Below are 16,464 nucleotides of genomic sequence, written 5' to 3'. Positions count from 1 at the left end.
TGAGAAATTTCAAGATGCCACTGTTGGTTGTTTTGACGTAACTTAGGATTTAATTACCAGCCTATTTCCTTTTTTGTCTGCTTGTCCTGCTTCACAATCCCCATTCAGGCCTTTTTTCTAGTTGTAAACAGTTCAGGGCTGGCTGTGGTTGTTTGGTTTTAATTGGAAACTGTCTCTTTAAATTTCAAGGAGATCTGTGCGCATGCATAGTAGAACCCTCCGAGGGTGGGACTGTGGTGCCCACTAGCTCAGGCACCCCTATAGTCACTAGAATGGAGTTGCACAGACAGCAAGAGAGCAATGAACAGCTACCAAAAGAAAAGAATGTCCACACTTTTATCTCTGCGGGTCTGGCAGGTGTCTGTGGCCGCTCTGATCCTTCCCCTGCTTGGTCTCACCCAAGATGGTGGCTCCTTGAGCAGCTGAGCGTCTTGAATTAGAAAGCAATAGATTTCTTGCTTCTGCCACAAATTCCCCCAGCTGTAAGCCTTCCAACCTTCTAAATATTCCTTTGTATGTGGTTCAGAGTTCTGGGACCATCCCCTGAGCCTGCTTGGTCGGGTATTCTGTGTTGTTGCTGGCAGAGCTCCTTTACTGCACTTCCACCCGATCTGCCGTCTTGTTTGTTCTCTCTTAATTAGCTTTTAATTGTGGTAGGTAAGTAAACATCTGTTTATGTAGGAAAGTTGGGCATTTGCATTGGCTATTGCTCCGGAGACGGAAGAGAGTCTCTTAAATGTCTGGCTCCTGCCCTCTCCTCCAAAGGGTGCTTCCTACTGGCCAGTGTGTTCTTTTGAGTCTAGAAAAGCAAAGGACACTTATCATTATGCCTGTTATTGTGTGGGTTGAATTCTGCATTGCCCTTCATTTCATGTAATCTATGATTTTTTATTTATATTTATGTAGTGAATAGATTGACTATAATGAATTTGCATACCTGGAAAGATAAATTTACAAAATGCCCAGAAAATAAGTATGTTCTTTTGAGAGAAAAAATTTAAAGGTTCATTTCCATTTTTACTCTTAAGAGTAAAAATTCCTTATATGCGAGCATGGAGAGAGAAAGCAGCTGAGGACTTCAGACTCACGGAAAGACAAAGGCTGTGTGCTGGCAGCCAGGTGCTGGTGGCCAGGGGGCAGGCTTGCAGAACATGTCCTTTCGTTGTTTAAATCATTATATATTCCTGAGTGGTTTTGTGTACATTCCTCCCCCACCAAAAAAAAAAGAAAAAAAAACAAAAAAAAACCCAGAGGAAATAGACGTACATATTATTGAATGATGATGCACAGAGGAGATTGTAATCATTGCAATGAAATGATGAGTGTAAAACTAATGTTCCCCCATGTAAACTAATCACTCAATTCACTTAAAAAAAAAAAAGTCAATTCCTTTTGGTTTCAGCACTTGCTGAAAACTTTTTATTCAATGTTTTGGTCCCTTTATTGCTTTAAAAAATGTTATTGTTGTTAAGTGCCATTGAGTTGGTTCCGACTCATAATGACCCTGATAGGGTTTTTGTGTTTTCAACTCATAGCGACCCTGTATAGGGTTTCCAAGAAGCAGCTGGTGAGTTTGAACCATTGACCTTGAGGTTCAAACCGACATTATGATCGATTGCTTATCCTACAGCACGACACCACGACTCCTTAATAAATATACTTCATAGTAAATATAATTTAAGTATTATTTGGACAGACTCTTATGATTGTTGCCAAGTTTTCTGCCCAAGCAAGATTAGTATTGGCGCCAATAGTGGAGTAGACAACTATCCTTCCTAATGTATCTGTCTTCTGGGGGGAGGGAAGGGCTCCTGGTAAACTCCTAACAGAAGCATGGGAGCTCATGCTGAAGATCATTTCTTAGTGAGTAGCAGTCTTCCTTTTATCTACAAATTCATTTATCTCCGATTCTGAGAGTAGCATATTTCTGCAGGATACAAAGAATGTGTCAGACTGAAGCCAAACTGAAGATACAAAACAAACATGTCAACTAATTTAGAATCCAGAGCGTTCAGGCCATCAGTACTGGAGAATTCAAGAGCAAGGGAAGATTGTTTTAGTTGTTAAGTGCCGTGGAGTTGGTTCTGATTCATAGTGACCTTGTATAGGGTGTCTGAGGAGTGATGGATGAGTTGAACTGCCAACCGTTTGGTTAGCAGTCCAGTGCTTCTCCTGCAGCGTCACACCAGGAGTGTAAGGGGAACTTAGTAATTGCCACTCATTGGTAAGGAAGTGTGGTAGCTTAGTGGTTACAAGTCAGGTTACTAAACTCAAGGTCAGCAGTTTGAAACTACCAGCCGGCAGCTTCTTTGAGAAGTTGCCAGTTAAACTGAACCTTGAATGATGAGCAGAATTTAGGTTTGATGGAGTGGAAAGTGGAAGACAAGGTGGCAGAATAAGTATAATCCAGGCAGAAGGTAGAATGAAGTTCCAACAAAGTGGGGATGAAGAGTCAGTACTTTGCGGAGAGAAAAAAATTCATTGTGGGCCAAGTTCCCACGGGCTGTTGGATTGAATTTGCACTGAGCTCAGAATGTAGTTGAAAGCACTGCCCCGCGTCTCTCTTCTAACTTAGCCCTCGACAGCTTGTTGACTTACATTTTTCTTAGTATTCCCATTCTGTAAAGTTCAGCAAATAAAACATGAATTCGTTGGCAAAGCTAGCTGAAAAATTGCTAGGTTTTGTTTAAATGGATTTCAGACTTAATGTATAACCTAATCAAAAGCCTCAGTAAGTATCTGGATTTGAAGTATCGTGTATATTTTCCTGATATACAGCTTTTCTTTAAAAAAATAAAATAAAATAAAAATGATGTGTGCTTTTATTTTAGAAAAGCCAATGAGGGTTTGAAGGCTATAAACCCAGATGAGACGGGGCCCTCTATGCGATTGTTGGCCTACGGTAAGTGTCAGTACAAATAGCAGCCATTTTGGTTTTTTGTATCTGTAGATTTCAAATATCTGCCTTGATCTATTGGTCCACAGTGTTTTTCCAACTCTCCAAGGCCCTCATGTGAAGGAAAGCAATTGCAGGAAAACCTTGTCTAGATGTTTATTAACTGGGTTACCAGGTTTGAAAGCTCAGTTTTTAACATGGATACACTCAAATTAAGGAGCCATGGTGGCACAAATAATGGAACTAAGCGCTCAACTACTAACAGAATGGTTGATAGTTTGCATTCACCTAGTAAGTAGCTCTATGGGAACAAGACCTGGCTATTATGTATAATGTCATAAGCCTTAATTAGCTTTTAATTGTGACAGGTAAGTAAATATCGTAAAGATTCCAGCTTAGAAAACCCTACTAGGTAGTTCTACTCTGCCACATGAGTTGGAATCGACTTGATGGTATCTAGCAGCAAAAGCAACACGCTCTAGTTAGCTAACAGTTTCTCGGTGATGTATCTGTTAACTTCGTGGAATGTTTACCATGAGTCTTATTGGTACTAAGGAGAACTCAACATTAATGCAGTTAATACCTCTGCATGTTTTTCTTTCAGAATTATCTTTAAACATTGGGCCCTTGGTCAAGCCACTCAATTTGACCCAGGGATCCCTCCTTAAAATACATAGCCACTAAGCAAGCTCAATTCCAGCCCTAAGCCATCAAACGTAAATCCAAAAACTGTTAGAAACCAAAGCCAGAGGTTTAGCATCATGCAGTCCTCCCGACCTCCTGTCTTCTGGCTCTCTAGAGCTTCTTTCTCTCTCCTTTGTCAGATCTCTGCTGCCATTCCACTAGGCGTTTTCTTTCCTCATCCCCCTCCTCTCTCCATTATTTAGACAAAGTCAGCATTTTAGTGCTGTAACAACATACACCCTTTCCCCTTCAACAAAAGGGCGTTTCCTCACTCATCCTTGGAAATCTGATTTGAAGAGAAATCACAGCATGAGAAGTATTTAACAATGTTTTGTCTTTTTCTTTAGTTTCTGGCTTAGGCTTTGGAATCATGAGTGGAGTTTTTTCCTTTGTGAATACCCTGTCGGACTCCCTGGGGCCAGGCACGGTGGGCATCCATGGAGATTCTCCCCAGTTCTTCCTTAATTCAGGTACGTGCTGGGTCGCTATGAGTGCTCAGTTTCCAGTCTGTCTTTATGACATTCTACAAGTTTTAGTGATTCAATCTGCCCATCATTTCTTTAAGGCAATTCAAGGTTCATTCTGGTTTCATGAGAAGGATGTTTTAAAATGCAAATGCAGGCATGACTACCCAACCTACCCAGCAGGGCAGTGAGTCAGGGTAGGAGATGGGACAGTGTTATCATCCTCATTGGAGTTTACTGCCTTAGGAGTGCCAAGTTATGTCAGGTCTTCTAAAGGTAAGATACTGTTTGGCATGATCAAATGAAGAACCTAGAAAAACAAAAATTTTGATTAAAGTATTTTCAAATTTTGAGTGGAATTTAGCTTGCATAAAGTTTATTTTTATATCACTATGCTAACAGTGCTGTTGTGTAGAGGAAGTATTGAAGTGAATTTCTGTAGGCTACCTTGGAGGTTCTGTGGTTAAGCAATGGGCTACATATCACAAGGTGAGCAGTTCAAATCCACCAGCAGTTCCACAGAAGAAAGATGAGGTTGTCTGCTGCTGTAAAGATTTATTGTCTTAGAAATTCTATATTGTTGTTGTTAAGTATCGTGGAGTCGGTTCCGACTCATAGCAGCACTGTACAAGGTTTCCGAGGCTATAATCTTTACGGGAGCAGAAAGCCTCATATTTCTCCCGCGGAACTGCTGGTAGTTTTGAACTGCTAACCTTGCAGCTCGCAGCCTGATTCATAACCACTACGCTACCAGAGCTCCTTAGAAATTCTATATAGGGTTGCTATAAATCTTGGCTCAATGGCAGTGGGGAGAATGTGCTTTGTTAACGTTTTTTAATATGTATTGAAATGTTTCAACAAAACTGACAAAGCCCTGAAGGCCCTCACTCATCTATGCTAAGAAATATGGAAGACAGCCACCTGATCATCCATCTGGAAATGACCCATATGTGTGTCCAATTTAAAGAAAGGTCACCCAACAGAATTCAGAAATTATTGAACAATAGCGTTAATTAATATCAGATGCAAGTAAAATTTTTCTGAAGAAAATTTTTAAAGTGGTTGCAGAAATACATTGACAGGGAGCTGTCAGAAATTCAAGCTGGATTCAAAAGAGGATGTAGAGCAAGAGCTATCATTGCTGTTGCTAAGTGCATCATAACTGAAAGCAGAGAATACCAGAAAGAGGTTTGCTTTTGTTATATTGACTATGCAAAGGTATTTGACTGTGTGGATCATAACAAATTATGAATAATATTGCAAAAATGTTCTAGAACATTTCATCGTGCTCATGTGGGACCTGTACAGAGAGTAAGAGACAGTCATCCAAACAGGACAAAGGGGCATTGATGTTAGGTGCTATTGGGTCGGTTCTGACTCAGTGAACATATGCACAACAGAGCGAAACAGTGTCTGGTCCTGCCCCATCCTCACAATTGTTGTTACATTTGTGCCCATTGCTGTTGCCACTATATCAGTCTATCTCACTGGGGGGGTCTTTCTCTTTTTCGCTGACCCTCCACTTTACCAAGCATGATGTCCTCCTCCAGCTCCTGATAACATTTCCCAAGTCTGAGAGACAAAGTGTCACCATCCTGGCTTCTAAGAAGCATCTGGCTGTACTTCTTCCAACACAGATTTGATCTTTCTTCTGGAAGTTCATGGTATTTTTAGTGTTCTTCATGCTATATATAATTCAATTGTATCGATTCTTTTCCTGTCTTCCTTATTCAGTTGTCCAACTATCACATACATCTTAAGCAATTGAAAATACTTTGGCTTGGGTCAGGCACACCTTAGTCCTCAAACTTTAACATTTTAAAGAGGTCTTTTGCAGTAGATTGCCCAATGCAATACATTGTTTGATTTCTTAACTGCTGCTTCCATGAGTGTTGATTGTGGATCCAAGCAAAATGAAGTGTTTGACAACTTCAATCTTTCCTCAATTTATCATGATGTTATTTACTGGTCCAGTTGTGAGTATCAGAGGTACAATCTACACTGAAGGCTGTGCTCTTTGATCTTCATCAGTAAGTATTTTAAGTCTGCATCACTTCTGGCAGCAAGGTTGTATCATCTGTATATTGCAGGTTGTTAAAGAGTCTACCTTAAACCCTGATGCCATATTTCTGTTTTATATAACCCAGCTTCTCAGATTATTTGCTCAACATACAGATTGAATAAGTATAGTGAAAGAATACAATCCTGGCGCACACCTTTCCTAATTTTAAACCATTTGATGACCCTTGTTTTATTCAAATGAATGCCTCTTGATCTATGTACAGATTCCTCATGAGCACAATTAAGAATTCTAGAATACCCATTCCTCGAAATGTTGTTATAAGAAGTGTTGTTGAGTAGGTTCTGACTCATAGCGACCCTGTATAGGGTTTCTGAAGAGTGGCTGGTGGGTTTGAACTGCTGACCTTGTGACTTAAACTGACCTTGTGATCCATTGCATTATTCTGCAGCACCACACCATAGTGTGTTATATCTCACATAGTCAAAATCTTCTGCATAGTCAATAAAGCACAAGGAAACATTTTTCTGGCATTCTCTGGTTTCAGCCAAGGTACATCTGATATCAGCAATGATATCCCTAGTCCTCTTCTGAATTGGGCTTGACTTTCTGGCAGTTGCCTGTCAGTGTACTACTGTGACCATTTTTAAATTGTCTTCAGAAAAGTTTTACTTGCATGTGATAGTAATAGTATTGTTCGATGATTTCTGCATTCCATTGGGTTACCTTTCTTTGGAAAGGGCACAGTCGATTAGCTAGGTAGCTGTCCTTCCAAATTTTTTGACATAGACAAGTGAGGGCTCTAGTGCTGTGTCAATGTGTTGAATGATTTCAGTTGGTGCTCTGTCATTTCCTGGACACACACCCCCCTTTTTTTTTTTTAACCAATGCTGTTAGTACAGCTGGAACTTCTTCCTTCAGTACCATTGGTTCTCGATCATACACTACCTCTTGAAATGATTGAACATCAACCAATTCTTATTGGTACAGTGACTCTTGTGTATTCTTTCCATCTTCTTTTAGACTTTTTGAATCACTCAGTAATTTGCCCATACAGTCCTTCAATATTGCAAGTTGAGGCTTGGACTTTTTCTTGTTTTGTTTTTTTTTATTTGAGAAATGCTGAACATATTCTCCTCTTTTGGTTTTCTAACACCAGGTCTTTGCATACTTCATTCTAATACTTTGTCTTCTCAAGCTGCCCTTTAAAATTTTCTAGTCAACTCTCTCACTTAATCATTTCTTCCATTTGCTTAGCTTCTCTACTCTCAAGAGCAACTTTCAGAGTCTCTTCTGATATCCATGTGGCCTTTTCTTTCTTTCCTGTCTTTTTAATAACTGTTGACTTTGTTCCTGTATGATGTTCTTTATGTCATCCCACAACTCCTCTGGTCTTCGGTTATTAGTGTCTAGTACATCAAATCTGTTCTTGAGATGGTCTCTAAATTCAGATGGGACATATTTGAAGTCATATTGGCCCTGTGGACTTGTTTTAATATTCTTCAGCTTTAACCTGAACTTGCATATGAACAGTTGATGGTCTGTTCCACAGTTGGCCCTGGCTTTGAGTTGGCTAATGATATTGAGCGTCTTCCCACAGATGCAGTCAGTTTGATTCCTGTGTATTCTATCTGGTAAGGTCCATGTGTATAATCATCTTTATGTTGTTTAAAAAGGTAAGTGCAATGGAGAAGTCATTGGCCTTGTAAAATTCTTACCATATTGTCTCCAGCATCATTTCTATCACCAAGTTCCTATTTCACAACTATAGATCCTTCTTTGTTTCCAACTTTTTGCGCTGCAAACACCAACAATTATCAATGCATCTTGAGTGCCTGCTTCATCTATTTCAGACTGAAGAAGTTGGTAGAATTCTTCAATTTCATCATCACTGGCTTTGGTGGTTGGTGAATAAATTTGAAGGTGTATTTGTATTGTCCTATCAGGTGTATTTGTATTATCCTATATGTTTCAAGATAGATCTTGAAATGTTCCTTTTGACAATGAATGCAACACCATTCCTCTTCAATTTATGTTCTCAGCATAGTAAACCGTATCGATCTTATGCATTCCATTTCATTTCTGACAACTTATAATTTTCCTAGATTCATGCTGTATACATCCAGGTTCTAATTATTAATGGATGTTTACAGCTGTTTCTCTTCATTTTGGGTTGTGCCCCATCAGCAAATGAAGGTCCTGAAAGCTTTGCTCTATTCATTTCTTTATGGTCAGCTCTAGTTTAAGGGGAGACAGCTCTTCCTCAGTCATATTTTGAGTGCCTTCTAACCTGAGGGGCTATCTTCTGGCACTGTATCTGACAATGTCCTGCTGGTATTCTTAAGGTTTTCAGTGGTGAATCATTCAGAAATGGTCTACCTCTCCTCCTTCCTAGTCTGTCTTAGCCTGCAAGTTCTACTGAACCCTGTCCACCATGGATGACCTTGCTGGTATTTAAAATACTAGCTTCCAGCATCACAGCAACACACAAACCACTACAGTATGACAGACTGACAGATGAGTAGTAGAAGGGGATATGTATGTGTTGAAGGGGAAAGGTATATATTAGGATGATAATCCTTTCACCATACTTATTCAATATGTATGATTTGCAAATAATCTGAAAAACTGGATTATATGAAAAGGAACATGGCATCAGAATTGGAGGAAGACTCATTAACAATTTGCAATATACAGATGACACAACCTTGATTTCTCAAAGTGAAGAGTACTTGAAGCATTTACTGATGAAAATCAAAGATTTTCAGTATGGATTCCTTAATGTAAAGAAAACAAACATCCTTACAACTGAACCAGTAAACAACATCATTATAAATAGTGAAAAGATTGAAGTTGTCAAGGATTTCATTTTACTCAGATCCACAATCAATATTCACAGATGCTGCAATCAACTCAAATGACATTGTATTATGCAAATCACTGCAAAAGGCATTTTAAAACTTAAAAAGTAAAGATGTCACTTTGAAGACTTAAGATGTACCTGACTCAAGCCATGATATTGTTAATCACCTCATCTGCATGTGAAAGCTAGACAATGAATAAGGAAGATCAAAGAGAATTGATGCCTTTGAATTATGATGTTGGCAAAGAATACTGAATAGACCACGAGCTGCCAGGAAAACAAACACAAGTCTGTCTTGAAAGAAGTAGAGCCAAAATGTCCCTTAACAGCAAAGATGGTGAGACTTTGTGTCATGTACTCGGGACATATTATCAGCAGGAGCCAGTGCCTGGAGAAGGCCATCATGCTTGGTAAAGCAGAGGGTCAGCAAAAAAGAGAAAGACCTTCAAAAAGATAGACTGACACAGTGGCTACAACAGTGGGCTCAGACATGGGACAGCTGTGAGGATGGCACCGAACGAAGCACTGGTTTGTTCCGTTGTACATAGGGTCACTGTGAGTCCGAAGCAACTCAGCAGCCTCTGACAACAACTATGTATGCATCACCAAGATAACCCCAGACTTTAACCTGACATCTGGACCCTTTTTTGGGGATAGGTAGTGTAATTTAATCTTAAAGTTGAGACTAAAAGGGGGAAATGATGATAAGTTGATCTTTTTATCCAAAGATGCAGTAAAAAAGGACCAACTCATTTCAGACTTTTTTTTTGTCCGCCAGATATAAATTGTCTGGATGCAATGTTTACAATGTTTTTAAACAATTGTAGTTTGAGTGAAAGTTTACAAAGCAAATTAGTTCATTTCCCAGTGATGACATATTTGAGAATTGGCATTTATCTTCACTATCAGTATGGCTGTAACAAAAAGATCGTAAGTTGGTGGCTTTTACTAACAAAAATGTATTTTCTTACTGTTTGTTCAAGTTAAGTGCAGTCGAGTTGGTTCAGACTCATAGCACACTTGTATAGGGTTTCCTAGGAGGGGCTCCTATTGATTGTTCTGCCAGCTGCTTTCACTGTTAAAGTGCCGTGGAGTCAGTTCTGTCTGAAAGCGACGCATTATAGGGTTTCTGAAGAGCAGCTGGTGAGTTTGAACTGCTGTTCTCATGCATAGCAGTCCAGTGCTTACCTTATAGAGCCACACCAGAACTTCACTGTTGTTGTTGTTAAGTGCCATTGAGTTGGCTCTGACTTACAGTGACCTTGTATAGGTTTCCTAGGAGTGGCTGGTGGATTTGAACTGCCAACCTTGTGGTTAGCAGTCTAGTGCTGATCCTACCATCGAGTCCGTTCAGACCCAAAGCAACTCCACTAGATGGTGCTCATGCCCTTTAGTAAGAGAGGCTGTTTTTTTATGATGTTCACTTAAGTGATTCTTTTGGAAGAAAGTGAAAAATACTTTGGCCATTTGGAATAGAATTTGTATTTTCTTCAAATTCAAGGGGAAATTCAAAGAAAGGATAATAAAGACCTCAGCCAAGTTAGGATATCAGTGTTACCATGCTGTGAATATGTCCCTATAGAATTAAAGAACTGTCTTTATTGTGTGCAAGTTTCTTATTTGTTCTAACATCATTCTTAGAGTTTAAGCGTTGAATTATACATTTAAAATTAATTTTTATTTTAAAATAATAACCCCAAATACTTAGTTATCCTAGATATATTATTTGTAACTGCTATTGTAACTTCTTTAGGCACAAGCTCATTCAAAATGTTTCAGTTTAATGTTCATGCTTAACATATACATTTTTTTCCCTTACTCAACCTTATATTCTTGGAATAGTTTATATTGTGTATCCCAGTGTATCCCATTGTATATTGTTGTTGTTAACTGCCCTCGACTCTTAGTAACCCTATGAGTCCAATTCATAGTGACCCTGTATAATACAGAGTTTTCGAGGAGTAGTCGGTATGTTTGAACTGCCAACTTGTGGTTAGCAGTCTAGTTCTGATCCCACAGTACCACTCCAGGGATCTACAGTGTATCCATTCTGGTGTTGGTGGACATTTGGGTGGTTTTCTGTCTTCTGTTATGACACACAATGCTGGTGTAAGTGTTCTTTCAGAGTTCTCTTTGTGCACGCTCTCCTGAGCAGTGGGATCACCTGAAGGCTTGCTAAAACACTGATTGCTGAATTTCTCCACCCCTCATAGATCTAATTCAGTACAGCAGGAGTGGAGGAGAGCTCCACTATGAAAGTGCTGTGCTAAGACGTTCCCAGGTGATAATGATCCATTGATTGAGAACTAAGTGCCTCTAGCTTTATGCTTTACCAGCAGTAGGTAGGAAGACAATGCCAAGGAGAGTTGTCAGACTTGACCTGCTGCCACTTTGGTGGGTACTAATGGCAGCCAAGGGAAATTGGTGTGTCTTTTTTTTTTGGTTTCATATAAAAATGTGCAGAAATATGGAACCTGCCCACTCTAATGTGGGCACCAGGCCAAGATGCACATACACAGAATACACAAGTCATATTCCACAGAAAAGCCTGCATGTGCTCATCAAATTCAGTTATTTTAGACGAATTGTATATAATTTTGAGTTAAAAATAATAACTCAGTGGAATTTGAACATACGGTTTATTGTGAGCAGTTACACTATATGAATATTGGTGTTGAGTGCCATCGAGTAGGTTCCAACTCATCGCAATTTAGCAGTTCAGCACCACATCAGGGCTCCATATGCATATGTTGTTGTTGGAGAGTTGGCGCAAACCCACCAGCTGCTCTCAGAAACACTGCACAGCTTCTTTCACTAGATGGCGCTAATTCACTTTAGTAAGATTGTTATGCCCATTGCGTAGGTTCCAACTCATATGAACCCTATATAGTGTTTCCAAATAGCAGCTGGTAGGTGTGAACTCCCGACCTTATGGTTCTCAGCCTCGTGCTGATCCTCCAGCGCCACACCAGGAGTCTTTAGTACGATAGGCTGTTTCATATGACGTTTACTTAAATGATTCTCCTGAAAGAAGGTAAAAGATACCACACAGCATTAACAACATTTTTCCATTGGTCTTTTTCTTTTTTTAAGATCTGAGAAGACATTTCACTTTAGTGAAGGGACTGGTTTTAAACTGAAAGTAGTTCTTTTTAATTGACAAAGGTCTGTTAATGAGGGTAGAAGGTTAATGGAGTGTGGGGAGCTGGTCAGAATGGTTTTATGGCCTTCTTAGGGGAATGGATTTAAAAGCAACTTCAGGTTGGCTTTTTGTTTTACCTTCTAGAGGAGAAGCTGTGCAGAGGGGACCCCACACTGAGAAATGTGATTTTCCTGATTACCATTGGAATCAGTGTGTGTCCAGATCCCGTGTGCATCCGATGAGTTTAAATGCTCCTTTAGGCGACATGAACCCCAAGAGTCTGTGCGGCGCTGTCTGTCGTCTGGGGGCTGGGCCCTAATGGTTGACTGTCTTTCAGCTTTCATGACGCTGGGTATCGTTTTACTGCACATCTTCTGGGGCATTGTGTTTTTTGACGGCTGTGAGAAGAGAAGGTGGTGCACCCTTCTTGTGGTTCTCCTGACCCATCTGCTCGTGTCAGCCTTGGTGAGTGCCATCCCCGTGTTCAGACTCTGTTTTGAAACCTAGTCCCTTATATCTGAAGTCCTGGCGTGGCGCTGCAGGATAATACCCTGGAACGAAAGGTCAGTTTGAACCGCAAGGTCTGTGCTTCAAACTCACCAGCTGCTCCTTAGAAAACCCTGTACAGGGTTGCTAGGAGTCAGAACCGACTCGACAGCACTTAACAACAGTACCTTATGACCGCTTAAGTAGTGGTTTTACTAAAAATAACATATGCATAGAAAAGTACACGAATCCAAAATGCACATCTTGATGAATGTTCACAGTGTGAACACACCTATCTAGCTTGCCCTCCTATGTCACTTCTGGTCACGACCCTTCTCAGTGTAACCACCCTCCTGTAACACCACAGCTCGCGCTGCCTTTTGGTGTTATGTAAATGGAATCATGTATTTGCTTTGGGGTCTGGCTCCTTTTGTTGAACAATGTAAGATGTATCTGTATGGAGCTCTAGACTGCTTACACATTGAAGTATAGTATTCTGTTGTGTGACGATACCAAAATGTATCCATTCTACAAACTAGAGCCATTGATGGCGTCTCTAGTTTGTAAATATTATGAGTACTGCTGATCTGGACACTTCAGTGTGTGTCTCTTGGGGAGCACATGTACACTTTTGCATATATGCCTAGGAATGGAATTGCTGGGCTGTTGGCTAGAAATACGTTCAACTGTTCATCCACTCGTTTTCTGGAGTGGGTTGATTTCTACTCCCACCAGTAATCTATGAATTGTAGTTCCTCCGCTATCCTGATGGGTATGTTGTGGTGTCTGTCACATTATATAACAGGGCTTCAAAAAGTTCTGGAGTAATTCTGTTATTTTTTAATGCTATTTTTATCACAAACTTTTTGAAACCCCACTCCCCATATACCCATGAAAGAATCCTTTGTCAGATATATGTAGAACAAATAAATTTATCTTTTTCTTTATGTTTTGTACTTTTTGTGTTCTGTTTAGTAAATATTAACCGATCTGTATTTTAATAGTTTAAATTTTTATTTATTTTGCTCATTTGTATATTCTAATTTTCTACAACAAACATGTATTACTTTTGAATTGTTTAACAGAGAAAAAAATATTTGTTAAAGAAAAATACAAAAGAACTTGTTAAGTACTGTCAGGTGGGCTCTGACTCATAACGACCCTGTATAAGCTTTTCTAAGGAGCAGCTGGTGGGTTTGAACCACCGACCTTTGTTAGCAGTCCAGTGCTGATCCCACAGCACCACACCAGGACACAAAAGAGCTTGGTGTGGTGGTGGTGGTGGTGGTGGTTATGTGTGGTGGCGTCAGTTCTGACTCATAGCAACCCTGCATGGGGTTTCTGAGGCTATAAATCTCTATGGGAGCAGGAAGCCTCATCTTTCGCCTGCAGAACAGCTGGTAGTTTTGAACTGCTGACCTTGAGGTTAGCAGCCCGACTCATTACCACTAGACTACCAGAGCGCCTTATAAAAGAGCTTACCACCCTGTAAAGTAAATTAGAATTTTTCACTTTGAGGTGAGTTCTGAAGAGGACAGAAAATGCTCAGTGCCTGTCTTGTCTACCATACCACCAGCCTGGTCTAAGTCGCTATCCTGTGCTCTCTGCATGTAGTGTGCTGTCTTCCTCACTAGTCACCAGGCGAGCACCATAGTCTCCCTTAGTCCTTTCTCGGGGGTTTTAAAAATTGAAATCAGGACTTTCATTGGCTCCCCGTCGAAAAACCCTTCTGTGGTTCTGCATATGCACAGATGAAAAATCCATACTGCTTTATGTAACCTACAACACTGTCAGTCCCTGCCGTCCTCTCTGACCTCCTCTCGGGCTCTGCTCATCATTGATACTGACCTCTTGTCACATCTTGGTTGCCTCACGCTCTTTGTTCCCCTCCTTCTCGCTCTTCCTTTGGTCCTCTTCACATGCCTCATTCTGCTATCTCCCAGAGGTCTCAACTTTCACTTCCTCAGGGCCTTCGTTGCCCATCTAAGTAGATCACCTTGTTCTTACCCATATTAGCATCATCACAATTACAGTTTTTCTGCGCTAGCATTCACCACAATTTGTAATGCTTTGGTTTATTCATTTGTTCCCTTGTGCACTGACTGCCTCCCTTACTAGCACGTAAGCTCAATTGAGGTAGAGGCTTCGGTCTTCACTGCTGCACTCCCAACATCTAACAGGGCACCTGGTACACAGTGGCACTCTACCAGCTTTTTCTGAATGAATAAACTTTTGGAACTCCCAACAGTTTGGAAGGTGAAAAAAAGATACTATTCCCTCATGTCCTCTTGAATATAAAGGATATCTCATTACCTCAAGTCACTAGGATTTATTTCGTTTTCATGAAAATTTAAAAGGCAATTTAATGAACAGAAATTAATTTTATCCCAAAGCCCAGGTTATAAAGCATGTATGGTCTATTGAGTTTTCCATTGGGTTCTGGTTTCTAATTACTTTTTATTATCTCCATTTGAACCTAGCAAAGCACAGATCTGCCAGATAATGTCTGTTGATGAGTGGTGAGGTTAATTCATTAGTTCTTTGGGTCATTTTGGAACCCACTGTGTGCCATCGAGTACTCAGTTCTGACTCATTGTGACCCTGTATAGGGTTTCCAAAAGTAACTTGTGGGTTAGAACAGCTGACCTTGAGGTTAGCAGTCCAGTGCTTATCCTATAGCACCACACCAAGCTCTTTTGGGGCCTAGTGCTCTTCAAAAAAGGAGGCCTGGTGGTGCAGTTGTTAAGCATTCAACTGCTAACCAAAAGCTCAGTGGTTCAAACCTACCAGCCAGCCCACGGGAGAAAGATGTGCCCGTCTCCTTCTGTACCATAAATAGCACGTCACATTCTCAGTTCAATCCTAGACTCCAAACATTTACTATTAGTGGTTTCCAAAAAACATGTATTCCAAAGAGCCGTAGCGATTCTGGAAAGTCTGGTTTAGGGATCAAAAGAGAAAGGTCAAATTGAGATGCTGAGATGTAGCTTCCCAGTGCGTGTTAAAGGAACAGTTCAACTTCTATAGTTTGTTTTCTTGCTCTGTACAAAGCTGTCATTTGAAAGATGGTGTCTGCTGCTAAAGCACTTGAAAATCAGTGATCTAGTTATTTCCAGTGAGTAGATCACTTCAGGATATGCTTAAAAACAATACACACGCACACAAATTTACTGCCTTGGGAAATGTAGGAGAGGGGACAGTTCTGCTCTGCTCTGTAGGGTCGTTGTAAGAATTGCCTTGATGGCAATGGGTTTTGGGGGTTTCACTCCTTAACAGTGGCATGCATTGTATGTTTAGTGAAGCAGACCTCGCTACTGAAAACATTCCATGTTCTTTAGCTGTGGGTCCTGTGCACATGTGGCATAAACTTGCTGATTGCTTTTTCCTTTGCAGACCTTGATTAGTCCTCACTATGGGATAAACCTGGTGTCATCCTACACCGTCCTGGTGCTCATGGGCATCTGGGCGTTCTTCGTTGCTGGGGGCTCCTTCCGAAGCCTCAAGCTCTGTCTGCTCTGCCAAGACAAGGACTTTCTCCTTTTCAACCAGCGCTCCAGATAACCTCCCAAGCAAGCAGGCTGCGTCTTCACAGGAAGCACAACTGTGCCTTTATCTAAAAGTCCCGTTTCCTGGTAGATCTTAGGGAAAAACAAAAAAAACTATCTAGAAAAGAGTCCCACCAGATGGCTTTCCTGCCACATCGGTGGTGCGCATCCCAGCTGCACCCCAGAATCACTCGAAGAACATGAAGCGTGCCATGTCTGTGCAACACCTTCCAGGTTGAATTGGTTTAGGCAGTGAGTGTTTTTAAAAAGCTTCCCAAGGGATTCTGATACCCAGTCAAGTTGAGAAGCACCAGTGTCCATGAGAATGCCAGAAGGAAATAAGAATCCGGTGTTCAGCTGCTGC

At 40.6% G+C, this 16,464-nt stretch overlaps 1 protein-coding gene across 2 annotated transcripts in view; it reads left to right on the top strand.

Annotated features, from left to right (window-relative positions):
* Positions 1–16,116, top strand: part of APH1B (APH1B gamma secretase subunit) — a 25,779-nt gene extending 9,663 nt beyond the window's left edge. Inside the window, exons 3-6 of one of the 2 annotated variants that reach the window (XM_006831558.1) lie at positions 2,832–2,902; positions 3,928–4,050; positions 12,407–12,534; positions 15,949–16,116. In XM_006831558.1, the coding sequence (XP_006831621.1) occupies positions 2,832–2,902; positions 3,928–4,050; positions 12,407–12,534; positions 15,949–16,116 (490 nt within the window). The remainder of the gene's footprint in view (positions 1–2,831; positions 2,903–3,927; positions 4,051–12,406; positions 12,535–15,948) is intronic. The other variant, XM_006831559.1, reaches the window with a different exon arrangement.
* The last annotated feature ends 348 nt before the right edge of the window (positions 16,117–16,464 follow it).

The sequence above is a fragment of the Chrysochloris asiatica genome, unplaced genomic scaffold (genome assembly GCF_000296735.1).
Source record: "Chrysochloris asiatica unplaced genomic scaffold, ChrAsi1.0 scaffold00004, whole genome shotgun sequence".
Lineage (NCBI taxonomy): Eukaryota > Metazoa > Chordata > Mammalia > Afrosoricida > Chrysochloridae > Chrysochloris > Chrysochloris asiatica.
This window is presented reverse-complemented; position numbering and strand designations above follow the sequence as displayed.